The 18,275-nt window shown below is 33.6% G+C and overlaps 1 protein-coding gene across 1 annotated transcript; it reads left to right on the top strand.

The window, feature by feature from the left end:
• Window positions 1–1,653: 1,653 nt before the first annotated feature.
• LOC134711112 (uncharacterized) lies at window positions 1,654–17,849 on the top strand. The gene is made up of 8 exons (XM_063571557.1): window positions 1,654–1,668; window positions 3,874–3,960; window positions 10,717–10,851; window positions 11,557–12,120; window positions 12,553–13,996; window positions 14,855–14,887; window positions 15,814–15,942; window positions 17,166–17,849. The coding sequence occupies exons 1-8, from the start codon at window positions 1,654–1,656 to the stop codon at window positions 17,774–17,776; spliced, it is 3,018 nt and encodes a 1,005-aa protein (XP_063427627.1). The 3' UTR covers window positions 17,777–17,849.
• Window positions 17,850–18,275: the final 426 nt, after the last annotated feature.

Genomic DNA, 18,275 nt, shown 5'->3' with positions numbered 1-18,275 from the left:
ATTTGAGACAACGCGACTTTAAAATGCACTGCCGAATGAATTCGAAATATGACATTATTTTACCATTTCATAAAATCTAAATTTGAATGATCAAAAACATGTTTTTTTAGTAACTACAAATATCAAACTCTACTTTCTCATGACTGTATAATATATACTTTCAGCAATTCCAAAATATTAAAAACGAAAAATTCAGTCATTAAAAACGTTTATAGAGAAATAAAAATGCAAAGGCATATGTCATATAGCTAAATACGCCTTTTCTACTTCTTCGACGATTTATTCTTTTCCAGACCTGTTTCTCACATTTATTTAATCAATGTATGGTTCTATTTCTAATTTCTTCATTTGCTTAAATTAATTTTTCTAGCTACATATAACTTTCCTCATGCATAAAAGTGCTTTCTGTTTTTGTTTCTTTTTCAAATTTTATTATTTATTATAACCTTATTGCTTTGGTTTTTCTTTATCATATTTTATGTGCTTATGTGATATTTTAAAAGTGCTTTTGGTTTATATTTTGTTAATGGATGCTTGGTTTTTTTATGATCGATTGTATAACTGAATTTAGTTATACCCATATCTGTCATAAGCCGATATTTATACGGAATTTTGTATGCTTGATTCCAGTTATTGTCATTTTGTATGTATGTGTTGCTAATACTATTTATAATATTTGTTAACTTGAAAGTGCGAGCTTTTGCATGGTTTGGCTATTATGTCGCTGTAAAATATAGATTAAATACCATTTTCTTTAGGAATGTCTATGCAAAGTCAGGACTATAACAGTTGTGTTAAGTTATGTTTTTATATATCTCAGGTGGAACCTTTGGACTTTATAAGATTTATTTGTGTTTATTTGTTAATATTTTGTTAATTTAGGATTTTGTTATAATAATTAAATGTTTTAAACGTCTAGTTAGTCGATCCGGAACACAACACAGCATTGACTTTTATTGTACTCGTCTCCTTCGAGTTTAATTTAAAAACAATACGAAACTTATAAATATAATTATGTGAAAGGGGAGTCTTTATTTGACTTAACAAAAGAAAACAAAGACTTGAAGAGTGCTAAATATTGAAACAATGAATACTTAACAACAGAAACTAAATACACAACAAAAACGAAAATGGCGAACGCATCAGAAATAAAAATGATATACTAATGGTCTTTTAAGCAGTATATAAAATGGTATGTATTATTTTTTCACAATTTTATTCAATTTAAATGTTCATAAGCAAACAATTTCTCAATCTAATGTTATGTATATGAGTATGATTTTATGGTGTCACTATTAAAGGATGTCCCAGTTATTAAGCATTATATTTTTACATAAGACTGGATTGGAAAACATTTTTGGAAATATTGAAACAAGAAGAATCACAAATTTTAAACTTTATGAGGCTACACGAATCTCGCCGTATACGGTTCGTCTTGTTCGACAATAAAAAAAAAATATGGGTAATCCTGGTATCAAATGCAGTCTCTGTAGCAATAATGCATATATTCGTTTGTGATATATATGTAAAACATATGAAGCGTGGCCAATCTCGACAAAATCAAAGGATAGATGCAGTCTTCGAGTTATTCAGTTACAAGGAACTTTTTAGCTAAGTTACGGTATTTAGTTCGATCAGCAGAATATGCTCGACATGCAAGTTATGAGGGTTTGGATGGGGTTAAATGATTAGAGAATAATACCCTTGCTTAAAAATGAAGATTAGAGAATAGCGGGTAAAAAAAATAAAGATTAGAGAAATACGTGGTCGAAAAATATAATGAATATTGAATGATTTATAAAAGAAAACGCTAAAAATTAACTGTTCACCGAATTTTCCCTTCTTAAAATTTAAAGAAAATGATCAAAATTATCATTGTTAAAATATGATAAAAGTGAAAACAAACTTGGAAAACCTTTTTTTGGTTTCGTGATAACAGACTGATATATATGGAATACTTTATTTCAAGACCAGACTGCAATCTGCCTGCTGGGTGTGGCCTGTAACAGTATGTCTTCATTTGTCGGCCGGCATTCATAAATTCGTTGTCACTTCAGACTCATTCTTAGCCTTTGATTGATTTTGAACCGTTTACCTCCCTCAATGTTGTTGGGTGAAACATATCAACCAAACATTTGGATAAAAATTGATTGTTTGTCTTTTTTAACTCGTGTCCGTCGTATTTCAAATTCAATCGAATAGCCCAGCGTATATCTTGTTAACAACAAGAACTCTGTGAGGTTCTTCTAATTTAACTTCCAACAAACGAGCGAGAATTTTCCAAACCTATGTTTTATTGACAAATCACACATTAAATGTATCAGTACATAGCTCTTGGATCCATACTATTATTTTATGATAGAAATTAATAGGGAGATACAGCATCTAAAATGTCCAACCCTTACATCTTACCAGCAACTACAAAATATGCATGCCCCACGCCAGGAACCGTTTAAAAAGTGCAAATTTCACTTATTTTATGTTTTTAGTCCTAAAAAGGGGGCAAAAAAAAATTTCGCCTCGCTCCGCTCGCCTATCTTTACAAACAACGCCCCCTCTTTCAAAAAACCTGAATCCGACCCTGTTTATAGCTGACTATGCGGTTGGCTTTTGCTCATTGTTGAATGCCGTACAGTGACCTATAGTTGTTAATTTGTGTGTCATTTGGTCTCTTTGAAGAGTTGTCTCATTGGCAATTACACCACATCTTCTTATATGTAGTCAAAATCACTGGAAATAACTGATGAAAACTTGGACTTGTTACTTCAAGGAACTAGCACTTAAATCATGCAGAACAGTACACATCAACACGTCATTGTTGAGAAACAAATGAAAGTCTTGCTGTTGTTTGGAAATTACCGTTCTCATTCATTTTAAAAAAAAAATGTTTTTTACTTTTTTTTTTAAAGATTAAAGAAAACTGGGGGGAAAAATAGAGAATAATGCGTAAAAAATCACTTTTAAAGAATAGACTTATTTTTTGAAGATTAGAGAAAAAAGGGGTGAAAATTATATGTTTACAGAATAACAGATGAAGAAAGTTAAAATACTTTCTCTGTGACATATAGAACGATAACTGGTCAATCATTCGACACTAATCTGCTTTTATAACAGTCTTGTATCCAAGGAAATAGTATAATTCTAACATTGTACATTTTAAATGTCACCATTTTTACTGTAAGCTCAACATAGAAATATTGTGATATCATTCTGTTTTAATAGAGGTATCATGTATTGACACTCTTACAGAAGCATCCACCAAGGAACACTTTCAATTAATATACTTGTGTTGTATGCTAACTTAGAGAAAACTTTGATCTTAATCCAGTTATCAAATTCAATGTGAACTATCATTCTCTGATTCACAATGAACATTTCGATTGAAAGATAAAATTGGATTTTTAAATATTTGAATTTTCTCCCCAATTACAATCTGCCATTATCTGCTCAATGTATGATAGCAAATGTAAATATGCGATATTGATAAAGAGTTGTCAAATTCCAGGTCTCTCATGATTATCAAAGAACAACAAATAGTGTTTGACACTTACATTTTGTCTGAATTTGAAATACTATGGTTTAATGTAATGAATAGAAAGACATCTGTATTTGTCAGACACTACAATTATCCTCATGTATAATTGACTATCTAAAACGGTAAGTGAATTATATAATGCAAAAATACTGCCACAGAGGACGGCATGTTAGTTATGTTTCTGTCATTATATCTGGCCTGTGTACCAAACTGTACATTAGTATAAGACCTGTTGGTGACCTTCTGCTTTTGTTTTTTTATTTGGTCGGGTTGTTGTCTCTTTGACACATTCCCCATTTCCATTCTCAATTTTATTGTTTTTTTTATTTAACTTTCAGACAAGTTACGCCTACAGAGGGCGATATGACAGAGATGTTGCTGCCATACCGGGACCGTATACCAAACCATTTCCCAAAACAATAAATGTAAGTATAGAACTGGTTTTATAAATAGATATAGGAAGATGTGGTGTGAGTGCCAGTGAGACAACTCTCCATCCAAATAACAATTTAAAAAAAAAAGTAAACCATTATAGGTCAATGTACGGCCTTCAACACGGAGCCTTGGCTCACACCGAACAACAAGCTATAAAGGGCCACACAATTTCTAGTGTAAAACCATTCAAACGGGAAAACCAACAGTCTAATACATGATTTATTAAAAGATCAATCTATCATTTTTTTATAACATTTTATTTTAAATTGAACGTATGTCTGAAAGCGTAACATTAATTCTATCTGAGACATATGAAAGAGCAGCATCATATGTATTTGATTCTATATATATATATACAACTCGTCTAAACATCAACCCAACAATGTTAGATCTATAAATTTGCTTTCGCAAATTTTTGGTTCTTCGAAAGCAAATTTATAGATCTACCATTGTTGGGTTGATGTTTAGACGAGTTGTATATACATTATGTACACAGCCATGTATCACCATCATTGATGGCGATCCGATGGATACATCTGTTGTAGGGTTGTCACTGACTCAGACGTACTTAGGTATATATATATATAATGAGGGTGCTTTTTATATGGCCTTCCAAATACCGTTTCGATCCCTAACATCACTGAAGAGACATTTATTGTCGAAATCCGGATATGGTGTACTAAAGAAATATTGACACCGAATGTTTGTGGCACAACATCCTGTCCACAAGTTAACATTTTTTTTTTCTGTGACGTATTAAATTTATAATAAGATCCATTTTGTTACATTCTGTGATCAATTTTATTTGGCAATCGCCAATGGCAGTCAGCAGGGTTAAAGAACATCAGTTGTTCGACCTGTTAGTCAAATGCGTTTTGTTTAAATATACTTTTTCACTCTTTTGGTCTTTTGGAAAATGTTGTCTGTGCTGTTTTTAGACCCTTCTACAACGAAATTTGTTTGACATGCACACGTATAAAAATTGCGGTTTTTATCCAACGCAGTCATAGGTTTGAACGTAGTTTTCAATTTAGACTCGTTTATATTTTTTGTTTGGGCATGTATCATATTTTCCCTCCGGTTTATATGATCCGTTCATCCTATATATTGACTCTTAAAATTCAAGAGTTAATCTAAAAATGAGGGTACTTTCTCTAAAAATGAGGGTGCTTTTTATATGGCCTTCCAAATACCGTTTCGATCCCTAACATCACTGAAGAGACATTTATTGTCGAAATCCGCATATGGTGTACTAAAGAAATATTGACACAGAATGTTTGTGGTACAACATCCTGTCCACAAGTTAACAATTTTTTTTTTTCTGTGACGTATTAAATTTATAATAAGATCCATTTTGTTACAACCTGTGATCAATTTTATTTGGCAATCGCCAATGGCAGTCAGCAGGGTTAAAGAACACCAGTTGTTCGACCTGTTAGTCAAATGCGTTTTGTTTAAATATACTTTTTCACTCTTTTGGTCTTTTGGAAAATGTTGTTTGTGCTGTTTTTAGACCCTTCTACAACGAAATTTGTTTGACATGCACACGTATAAAAATTGCGGTTTTTATCCAACGCAGTCATAGGTTTGAACGTAGTTTTCAATTTAGACTCGTTTATATTTTTTGTTTGGGCATGTATCATATTTTCCCTCCGGTTTATATGATCCGTTCATCCTATATATTGACTCTTAAAATTCAAGAGTTAATCTAAAAATGAGGGTACTTTCTCTAAAAATGAGGGTGCTTTTTATATGGCCTTCCAAATACCGTTTCGATCCCTAACATCACTGAAGAGACATTTATTGTCGAAATCCGGATATGGTGTACTAAAGAAATATTGACACCGAATGTTTGTGGCACAACATCCTGTCCACAAGTTAACATTTTTTTTTCTTTCTGTGACGTATTAAATTTATAATAAGATCCATTTTGTTACAACCTGTGATCAATTTTATTTGGCAATCGCCAATGGCAGTCAGCAGGGTTAAAGAACATCAGTTGTTCGACCTGTTAGTCAAATGCGTTTTGTTTAAATATACTTTTTCACTCTTTTGGTCTTTTGGAAAATGTTGTTTGTGCTGTTTTTAGACCCTTCTACAACGAAATTTGTTTGACATGCACACGTATAAAAATTGCGGTTTTTATCCAACGCAGTCATAGGTTTGAACGTAGTTTTCAATTTAGACTCGTTTATATTTTTTGTTTGGGCATGTATCATATTTTCCCTCCGGTTTATATGATCCGTTCATCCTATATATTGACTCTTAAAATTCAAGAGTTAATCTAAAAATGAGGGTACTTTCTCTAAAAATGAGGGTGCTTTTTATATGGCCTTCCAAATACCGTTTCGATCCCTAACATCACTGAAGAGACATTTATTGTCGAAATCCGCATATGGTGTACTAAAGAAATATTGACACCGAATGTTTGTGGCACAACATCCTGTCCACAAGTTAACAAATTTTTTTTTTCTGTGACGTATTAAATTTATAATAAGATCCATTTTGTTACAACCTGTGATCAATTTTATTTGGCAATCGCCAATGGCAGTCAGCAGGGTTAAAGAACATCAGTTGTTCGACCTGTTAGTCAAATGCGTTTTGTTTAAATATACTTTTTCACTCTTTTGGTCTTTTGGAAAATGTTGTTTGTGCTGTTTTTAGACCCTTCTACAACGAAATTTGTTTGACATGCACACGTATAAAAAATGCGGTTTTTATCCAACGCAGTCATAGGTTTGAACGTAGTTTTCAATTTAGACTCGTTTATATTTTTTGTTTGGGCATGTATCATATTTTCACTCCGGTTTATATGATCCGTTCATCCTATATATTGACTCTTAAAATTCAAGAGTTAATCTAAAAATGAGGGTACTTTCTCTAAAAATGAGGGTGCTTTTTATATGGCCTTCCAAATACCGTTTCGATCCCTAACATCACTGAAGAGACATTTATTGTCGAAATCCGCATATGGTGTACTAAAGAAATATTGACACAGAATGTTTGTGGCACAACATCCTGTCCACAAGTTAACAATTTTTTTTTTTCTGTGACGTATTAAATTTATAATAAGATCCATTTTGTTACAACCTGTGATCAATTTTATTTGGCAATCGCCAATGGCAGTCAGCAGGGTTAAAGAACATCAGTTGTTCGACCTGTTAGTCAAATGAGTTTTGTTTAAATATACTTTTTCACTCTTTTGGTCTTTTGGAAAATGTTGTTTGTGCTGTTTTTAGACCCTTCTACAACGAAATTTGTTTGACATGCACACGTATAAAAATTGCGGTTTTTATCCAACGCAGTCATAGGTTTGAACGTAGTTTTCAATTTAGACTCGTTTATATTTTTTGTTTGGGCATGTATCATATTTTCCCTCCGGTTTATATGATCCGTTCATCCTATATATTGACTCTTAAAATTCAAGAGTTAATCTAAAAATGAGGGTACTTTCTCTAAAAATGAGGGTGCTTTTTATATGGCCTTCCAAATACCGTTTCGATCCCTAACATCACTGAAGAGACATTTATTGTCGAAATCCGGATATGGTGTACTAAAGAAATATTGACACCGAATGTTTGTGGCACAACATCCTGTCCACAAGTTAACATTTTTTTTTCTTTCTGTGACGTATTAAATTTATAATAAGATCCATTTTGTTACAACCTGTGAACAATTTTATTTGGCAATCGCCAATGGCAGTCAGCAGGGTTAAAGAACATCAGTTGTTCGACCTGTTAGTCAAATGCGTTTTGTTTAAATATACTTTTTCACTCTTTTGGTCTTTTGGAAAATGTTGTTTGTGCTGTTTTTAGACCCTTCTACAACGAAATTTGTTTGACATGCACACGTATAAAAATTGCGGTTTTTATCCAACGCAGTCATAGGTTTGAACGTAGTTTTCAATTTAGACTCGTTTATATTTTTTGTTTGGGCATGTATCATATTTTCCCTCCGGTTTATATGATCCGTTCATCCTATATATTGACTCTTAAAATTCAAGAGTTAATCTAAAAATGAGGGTACTTTCTCTAAAAATGAGGGTGCTTTTTATATGGCCTTCCAAATACCGTTTCGATCCCTAACATCACTGAAGAGACATTTATTGTCGAAATCCGGATATGGTGTACTAAAGAAATATTGACACCGAATGTTTGTGGCACAACATCCTGTCCACAAGTTAACATTTTTTTTTTCTTTCTGTGACGTATTAAATTTATAATAAGATCCATTTTGTTACAACCTGTGATCAATTTTATTTGGCAATCGCCAATGGCAGTCAGCAGGGTTAAAGAACATCAGTTGTTCGACCTGTTAGTCAAATGCGTTTTGTTTAAATATACTTTTTCACTCTTTTGGTCTTTTGGAAAATGTTGTTTGTGCTGTTTTTAGACCCTTCTACAACGAAATTTGTTTGACATGCACACGTATAAAAATTGCGGTTTTTATCCAACGCAGTCATAGGTTTGAACGTAGTTTTCAATTTAGACTCGTTTATATTTTTTGTTTGGGCATGTATCATATTTTCCCTCCGGTTTATATGATCCGTTCATCCTATATATTGACTCTTAAAATTCAAGAGTTAATCTAAAAATGAGGGTTCTTTCTCTAAAAATGAGGGTGCTTTTTATATGGCCTTCCAAATACCGTTTCGATCCCTAACATCACTGAAGAGACATTTATTGTCGAAATCCGGATATGGTGTACAAAAGAAATATTGACACCGAATGTTTGTGGCACAACATCCTGTCCACAAGTTAACAATTTTTTTTCTTTCTGTGACGTATTAAATTTATAATAAGATCCATTTTGTTACAACCTGTGATCAATTTTATTTGGCAATCGCCAATGGCAGTCAGCAGGGTTAAAGAACATCAGTTGTTCGACCTGTTAGTCAAATGCGTTTTGTTTAAATATACTTTTTCACTCTTTTGGTCTTTTGGAAAATGTTGTTTGTGCTGTTTTTAGACCCTTCTACAACGAAATTTGTTTGACATGCACACGTATAAAAATTGCGGTTTTTATCCAACGCAGTCATAGGTTTGAACGTAGTTTTCAATTTAGACTCGTTTATATATATATATATATATTCCCCACCCTTTTATTCAAATGCAGTTAATGGATTAAAACTTTTCATGAAAAATAAAAGATCACAAAAATTACCTATACCAGCTAGTTTTTTTAATCTGTTTATTTTTCCCAATTCATTTTAGATTTAACACATTTTTTTCTAGATGTTATTCATGTGTAAACTTTGGAGATTCACTCATAAACGGAATTAAGTCCGGACTTTTGCGTAAATTTTGCGAGTCAGCGACCCAGTATACACATCTATCACTTATAACATATTGTTCGACTTTGTATAATGTGTTAAAATCTGTTGCTCGATATGAAATGGTAATTTAAGGGCACCCATGTGTTCACACCAGTTGTGCTATAGACGTCCATATAATGTAAAACACTAGCTGGTTAATTTAAGTTTTACCCTTACCGAAAAATAAGCCCTGCGGCAAACATTGCCGCAAGCTTGCAGCAAACGTTTGCTGCAAACTTGCCGCAACCATTTCACCATGCAAATGAAGTTTGCGGCAAGCTTGTGGCAAACATAATTATGCAAATTAGACATGCCGCTAGCTTGCGGCAATTGTTTGCTGCAAGCTTGCGGCAATTGTTTGTTGCAAACTTGCAGGAACTACACATATATACCAATGTCATGTGTGTAGACACATTCATTTTATCTCTTTCAAATTACACAGCAACATTTTTAAAAGTCAATTCCTGTCTTTATACAAACAGTCATTGAACGAATATTTGCAAACTCATGAGATGTGAGGAAATACAGAGATGCATTTGAGTTTTGAAAAAAGGGCAGGAGTCATTCTCAAATGACATAATATACCTGTATTAAAAACTGAAAAAGGTAAAATCTCAAGATGTATTGAGTATAAAGCAAGGTATAATTGCATTACAGAATTTAATTCAATTGTACTAGACATGATCAAGATGGTGCAGTATATCAGTAACCAATTCAAACTTTTAATAGCTTAACGTAAGTTTTTCAATCACACATACATGTATATATAGTTGCTTACTTAATTATGTATGATGATAACATTAATTATTTTATTAAAACATGCAGTTCTATGAATCATTTGTTCTAACACAACTACATACTGATTATCCCATATTATTGAACCAAAATGCCTTCTTGATCTCTTAAATGTGAAATGCATTTCCAAACACAACCAACATGACCTAGCCACAATTTCAAATTGTTAGCATCCAGGAAGTGCCAACTAGGCATGCCCAGTCAATATTGTGTAATTCCTGCAATGCTCTGGCAAACATATAGAATAGTCAAAGTTTTCTGCAATCTTGCGGCAAACATATTGAATGGTAAAAGTTTTCTGCAATCTTGCGGCAAACATTCTTTATTATTTTAAACTTTCTGGCAATCTTACGGCAAACATTGATGTTTCTGAAAACTTGCCACAAGCTTGCAGCAATGTTTGTCGGAAGTTTGCAGCTAGCGGCAAATATCTGCAAACAAATTTTTTCTGTGTTCCTGCAAACTTTTTGTTTGCCGCAAGCTTGCAGCAAGTCTGCTGCAAGTTTGCGGCAAACAATTCAGTTTCATAAGGGATAGTCTTTGGAACTATCATGTAATTAGAATAGGTGCCCGGCATTTTATGGCTCTGTATGGATATGTGACCCTAGTTATTAGTTAAATGATAATTAATCCACAGGCACATACTGCTAAAGATGTATTTAATGTTCCTAAGGAACCGGCTGTTATCTTAGAAAAAAACTTGAACCATACAAATGAACGATTGGAGGATGGTTATCCTCAAGACAATGTATATCAACATACTGGAAGTGAGGTAGGTATCTGTGCGGGATTTAGACAGATTTATTATGCTGAAGAAGTTAAACATACTTTTCATCTAGTTTCCGCACATTAAACATCGATCAAACGAATTCAAAACTGTTTTTGTTATTTGGCATTACGCATCCTTGCTTAAAAGTGATCAAAGACTCAAATGGCCGTGGTTGCAATACTTATATAGTTTGTAATTTAAAAAGCGATAGAAAATTCTACTTGTGATATTTTTTTATTCAAAGAATGTATTTGAGTGCTACTAGCTCTAGGAAAAGGACATTGCATATATTCACCAATTTATATTTTTTTTAAATACAGTCCCCCATCACAGACACAAATTTCTCCAAATCTGTTTACACATGTAACCGTGAACAAACAAGCAGTTTATGCAGTTAAAATGCTCTAGTTTGAAAGCTGTAGCAGTGATTACACAAAATGGGTCCTCTATTGACATTAAAATGAAGAATAAGATGTCTACAAAATGTCTCCAAATATTTATACACATATATATATCTCGTTAATGTATGTTGAAAGCCTCACTGTGACATTCGATAAATAACAGCAATATTTATAAGCGACGTTCTTTTGCTGTCTTGTTTGCTGTGCGTATACTTGTGTTTTGTAATGAATGAATACCCGACATCCTTTCTTTTCTATTATTGTTTTTTTAAGTATATAGAAATATACTATTTTATTTATGTTACAGGCAACTTATCTTGACAAGAAGCAAATAGACTACAAGAAAGATATTCCGTTCTACAAAGACATAAAGACAGGACCATCGTATGTAAAACCTCGTGAACCAATATCTTTCCGCGAGAAGGTAAGCTACCGGAACCAAGAGGAATGGGAGAGAACAAAACCCCCTGGACAGTACACAAAGGAAGGCGACATTATTAAAGAAAGCATTAAAAAAGCCCGACAAGAACGAATGGCAAAAGAGAAGGAATTGATTAGTAGGAGAGAAAATTATAACTCAAAAGGGCCGCTCATGTCAACCCGTGCTGATCCTCCGCTAAAAGATGGATATGATACAAACGCAAAAGATGATTTTGATGTTCCCAAAGAACCTGCTATAGTTTTGGATAAAGGTTATCCAGATATGTCGACCAAATATGGAGATGGGGGTTTTTACAATGATTCAGGTATACCAAGCGACATGATTGGAAGCATGAGTCCACGAAAAGGGATGGTAGGCAAAAGCTTTGGAAAACTCGAGGTTGCAGACGAGATTGCGATCATGTTACAAAGAAAGGGAGCCGGTGTGAAGGTGAGAGTAATTTTTTCCGTAACATTATTTTTAAATAACCTGTAAACATAGTTAATAGTTATAATCTAAAAATAATAGTGCTGCGGTCGGGTACTTTCTTTAACTAGTGACAAAAATATGTATTTGATTTATTAGCTCAATATGATATTTGTGAAATACATTACCAATAATTATTAGTTTCAATCATTGCAAAATTCACATTCCTTCCCTCATCAAATAAATACGAATGTTTTATAAATTAATATAATTTTAAACACATTTATCTTTTCAAAAAGATTTGAATTTTTTATATCTCATTTTAAAAGAGAAATACCAGCAAACGTTTACAGTTCATATCCAATAAATATAGGGTTCAGGTTTCATAAAACAAACTAGCAAATAATGTCATAATAATTAGCAATTTAATTTTGAAATCTAATTTACCATTTTAAGGACCAAGAAGATCCAAAATCCGCAGGGGGTCCTGCCTCAGCGATCAGAATAGACGACTTAAAAGATGATTTTTTGATATGTGAAAATTGTAAAAGGGAGTATGATGAGAAAACCCATATACCAAGAGTGTTGCCTTGTCTTCATACATACTGTCAGCGTTGCCTAGGTGATATTACACGCGATTGGACAGTTGCATGTCCAACCTGTAAATCTCAGCATCACATCCCTGGAGACAGTGTAGCTAACTTTCCGAAAGATAATACCAGACGCAGCCTTCGTGATTTTGTCCATCTCAAAAAGAAAGGACAGCGAGTTGCATGCAGAGATTGTCCTGATTCAGGCGTAGCTGCTTTCTTTTGTAAGGACTGTTACTCTTTTATGTGTCATGAATGCCGTAAAGCTCATCTCCGAAACTTTATGTCTAGAAATCATAACATTGTTTTACTGGATCAAATTCAAAACTCTGGTATTGAACCGTTCCTACGAAATGAAACTTGTGATCGCCAAGGTCACGACGGTCAACCATTAGTTTACTTTTGTGTATCCAAGACGTGCAACAAACCCGTTTGCAAAATGTGCACTGTCTTAGAACACCAGTCTGACCGAGGACATATGGTAAGGCGACTTGGAGATGCATATGAAGACCACAAAGAGCAAGTAAGTAATTTGGTCAAACAAGTAGAAGATAAAATAACTCTAAACAAGACAGTGATGATTGAAACGGAAGACGAGATGCGTAATTTAGATAAGAAACAGACCGACATTACCAAAGAAATAGACCACGAGATAGATGAAGGGGTTCACATGCTTGAAGTGCGCAGAAGAGAACTTAAAGACACATTAAAAGAAAAATGTAAGAAAAAGAGAGGAGTATTGCAGTCACAAAGAGAAGGCTTGAAATATAACCTGTCACTGATGTTATCTGCTAAGGAGTTTACAAGTCATATTATGACTCACAGTATGCCTGCTGAGTTTGTCATCCTAACTGACACGCTACGTAATCGGTTGGTCTTTTTAAGAGACAACCATATTGACGCCTGTCCATTAGAAAACTCCTTTATAGCTTTTGATAAAGACAAAATGGGAGCTGATTTTAAACAATACATCATTGATATGGGAAAGATAAGATCTACCGCCATTTTTCCTCCGAAGACATTGGTTGAGGCTATGGATGTTCCAGTTGAGAACGAGGCCGAAGTCTTGAAAGTTTTTCTCTATGACAGTAAAGGAACACCACAAAAAGATAGCTTCGATTGTGTGTTGGTAGATATTAAAGATCCAAAGGGAAGAATGCACCCGGCGACAGTAGAAGATTCCAAAACCTTAGAAGGATGCTATAGGGTTTATTATACGGCAAGCATGACTGGAGCACATATTGCTTACGTCAGAGTCCTTGGAAGACTCGTCAGAGAAGAAGGATTTCCATTCCTGTCCAAGTCTCCAGGTAATATTGTATGAAGGATTTGATACTAGTAAACCAAATATAATATTCGTATGATTTTTTTTTACAATCGCAGGGTCTTTTTGTTTAATTTCCAACTGTTTTGATTTGTGTACACTGAGTTTTATGTCAACTAAAAGTGTCCAAATTAAAGGACTGCTTCCTTTATGACCATTAGGTCAATGCCACTGCTAATGGACGTTTCACCAGCACAGTAGTTAACACTAAAGGTGATTGTATTTGTAGCCGTTCTTTCGGAATGTTTGGTTTTGTTTGAAATGCTCTCAGTTTCAAATTCGATTATAACCTCTCACTGTTTTTAAAAATTCTACCGCAATCGACTTTGCGTTCTTCTAGCGTACCAAATTATGGGACTGGCATGATCTTCAATGAGTTTTTATAACCACTGGGTTGATGCCACTGCTGGTTGACGTTTCGTCCATGAAGGTATCACCAGCCAAGTTGAAAGCACTTGTGCGCTGACTGGGAATATCATTAAAATGTTCATTTTTTAAGGTTTTCTATAACCACGCATATATTGGACAAGCAGTAGTTAGCACAACTTTTTCCAACTGTTTGGTTTCCAAAGTTATTAGATATCAAATATGGTTTAATCATCCGACTGTTTTCATAGTCACTGATTATTTTTATGTCAACGAAACGTTCGTCCGGCGTATCAACTAATAAGCCTGGTATATTTGATGTAGACCTTCCACGATATAACCACATCAGTAGCCTATACTTCTGTATTGATCTGAAATATCATTGACACGTTCATTTTCTGCAATTACTGTATATAAATTTATTTATTTTACCTTTTGAAAAAAAATCTTTATCAATAAATAATTATTCTATTTTCAGGAGAAATTGATAAAAGATTCGGGGATATACTGTGTAAGTGTTCAATCATAACAAACCTCTCGTATACTCTCAGATATAGAAAGTATTTTGCAGCTCTTAATGCACTTTCCTGGTTTAAAATTGATAGACAGACTTTGTATGTAAACGTCACCAGGAATCGTCAGAACCAGAAGCCTATTAATTATATCGCTAGGAACAAAACGAATTCAACAAAATTAATTATAAAAGACAAACAACAAACAATCAAACAAACAAATAATTTATAAGAGTCTCACCTCTTTAAAACATTTGATATACAACACAATATAATATTAACAATTTATAAAAGATCCACTCTATGACATGTGCAAGAAAATGATAACATTTCATATACAAATGTATTTTTACACAGTGTATCGAATATAAGCTGTTAATTGAAATGCATCTACGCATGCCTCTTTTTACACAGAACAGGGACCAGATAAGTTTAAAATTGCAATTACGGGTCACATGAGTATAACCTTTACGAAATACTAAGGATTTTACTTATCCCTGTATTAGATTACCGTAGCCGTATTTGGCACAACTTTTTGGAATTTTGGATCCCCAATGCTCTTCAACTATGTACTTACTTTGCTTTATAACTATTTTGATCTGAGCCTCACTGATTAGTCTTATGTAGACGAAACGCGCGTCTGGCGTATTAAATTATAAGCATGGTACATTTGATAACTATTAACACAGATTGGACGTACACTTACATATATACACAATTACACCTAAAAAAGTAATCTGCTACAAAAATTACCTTTTTTTCTCTCCAATTATTCTAATTAATAAAGAATGCAAACATAGTTAGGATTATACTACACGTATATAGACATGAAATCTGTTAACGTTTTACTTGCTTGACACATTTTATATAGACATCATATCTGCTATCGTTGAACTCATTATAATTCATTTTCATTTTTGTACAGGTCCTGGATTCCTGTTCGATTCCAGTACAGCTCATTCCGAACGAGAAGTTAGTGGTAATGGACGAATGCTGAAATCTGACATCACAACACTGAAAAAGAATACAACCCGCCATGTTAAAAAGTTTAAAGGTAAACGTATGTACCGTCGATGTGATGCATGTATAAAAAGTAAAATCACAAAAATACTGAACTCCGATGAAATTTCAAAACGGAAAGTCCCTAATCAAATGACAAAATCATATATTTCATCTATTTTCTGCTTCTTTATATTAAAATATTTGCATTTTCAACCTGAGTAAATGTTTTAAAGCTAGACTTGATTAGAGTTGTTTCTTATTTCGTTTAGTATCTATCTTATCTAGTGTCTCTAAGTGAGTATAACAAGAAAACGACTAATTGCAATGAATTGAAAACCTTCAGTTATAATTGGTAAAAAACCTTCAGTTATAATTGGTAAAAAACCTTCAGTTATAATTGGTAAAAATACTCCTAAGCATTTCGTATATTGGTTTCATAGACTTTCGTTTCTATCCATTCTGGTACGGCGTTGTTAAGAAGGGATTTTAACTCAAGAGGGTTTTTTTCTGAGGCACTTGACAATATGTCTTATTTTGTAGATTTATTTTCTTAATTTTCAATAAACATATGTACATGTATTCTTAAAGTCTTAATCAAGTCAGGACAAGAATTGAACAATCTTACAACACAAAACAATACTCAAAACAGAAACAAATGTACTGTAAATGTTTGATATACAGCTTCGAAGGTCATATATTTACCATTTTAAGCCATTTGTTCCGGCATTAATCTAATTTCAAGATGCATTTCCTTCTGAAAAACATTAGTTACACTCTTCGAAAAAAAAATGTTACAAAAAGTCGATGTGGATCAAATTTACTAATAAAGGATGATGGTCAATGCATGTGATGGCAACATTGTTTGAGGCAAATGCTGTCAAAATGCAGAGAAAATGTAGTCAAAATTTAGAGATATTTTAGAATTCATTTGTTTACAGATTAAATAAATTCCTTAGAACCAAGGTATATTATGTACATGATCATTTACTCAAGAATTAAAAAAAATCCATTTTGTTTAACACATCGTTATTTATAGTACAGTTAAAACTTGCAATCCTTGGTTATTTTAAGTGAAAGAGATTTTTTTCTACGTCAAAATGTTCACCATTGTTTATAAAACAAAAAGTTTGTTCAATAAATTATTTGTTTGCTATTGAGGACTCCGAGATTGAGGAGCGGCAAACACATAGAAAATTTTTCTGATCTCGTCTCCACATACAATTTATATTTAGATAGGTATGGATATCGTGATAAAATTATTGTTTATCGTTACAGCAGGGAAGGCTTTCCCGTGGGATGACCCTTCTCAGGATACTGGAAGGACAGAAAAGGGGAAACTTTTAGATGAAAGTGATGCAAAGAAGCTACGTAAATATTGTGGAGTAATTGGAACACGACCTTTTAGGGACACGGGTCGATACTATTATGAAGCAATGATTTCTTTCCGAATACATGTCAATCTGGTTAGAAATGCATTGATATTTGAAGTTGGTCTCGGTCGTTGGGACAGCATCCACGCCAGCTTTTACGTTGGTGCACAGTCATATGCATGGTCGTTTTCAGCAGAAAGATGTAACGAGCATAAACAACTTTGTCACAAATTCCGCCACAAGAGAACCCTTTTGTTACATTCTCCGTTATCTTCGGACACTGCTGGTACTGTGATGACGATGACATACGGGTTCTTGGTGGATGTTGACAATCGTCAGTGGTCTATAATTGACAACCTCAGCCAGAAGATTCTGTATAGTTTCAGAAATCTTGACTTTAGCGAACCACTCTGGCCTGTATTTGGTACTTACAACCCCTATTCAGCACATGTAGAGATGCATCTAAAATCAGGTAGCTCTGTTGGTAAAATACCTGCAATTGCTACATTGATATAACATTAGTAAAAAAAATGCACTTCCTTATTCTCTTTTACAGTCACGTGTCCTCTTATAGTTCTTGATATCTATGTTACTTAAAAGATGTTATAGTTTGTAATTATAGTATACAATTATGAATAAATAGTTTTGTATTTATGATGACTAGAGTAAAATTGAGAATGGAAATTGGGAATGTGTCAAAGAGACAATTACCCCACCATAGAAAAAAACAACAACAGCAGAAGGTCACCAACAGGTCTTCAATGTAGCAAGAAATTCCCGCACCCGGAGGCGTCCTTCAGTTGGCCCCTAGACAAATATATACTAGTTCAGTGATAATGAACGCCATACTAATTTCAAAATTGTACACAAGAAACTAAAATTAAAATAATACAAGACTAATAAAAGCCAGAGGCTCCTGACTCTGGACAGGCGCAAAATGCGGCGGGGTTAAACATGTTTGTGATATCTCAACCCTCCCCCTATACCTCTAGCCAATGTAGAAAAGTAAACGCAT

The sequence above is a fragment of the Mytilus trossulus genome, chromosome 3, assembly GCF_036588685.1.
Source record: "Mytilus trossulus isolate FHL-02 chromosome 3, PNRI_Mtr1.1.1.hap1, whole genome shotgun sequence".
In the NCBI taxonomy this organism is placed as follows: Eukaryota; Metazoa; Mollusca; class Bivalvia; order Mytilida; family Mytilidae; genus Mytilus; species Mytilus trossulus.
The sequence above is the reverse complement of the archived record's forward strand: the minus strand, read 5'-3'. Positions and strand labels throughout refer to the sequence as shown.

Coding starts and splice junctions, on each gene's coding strand:
- LOC134711112 (XM_063571557.1), top strand. Junction 12,121..12,552: donor GAAAGGGAGCCGGTGTGAAG/GTGAGAGTAATT, acceptor TACCATTTTAAG/GACCAAGAAGATCCAAAATC. Junction 15,943..17,165: donor CCATGTTAAAAAGTTTAAAG/GTAAACGTATGT, acceptor TTATCGTTACAG/CAGGGAAGGCTTTCCCGTGG.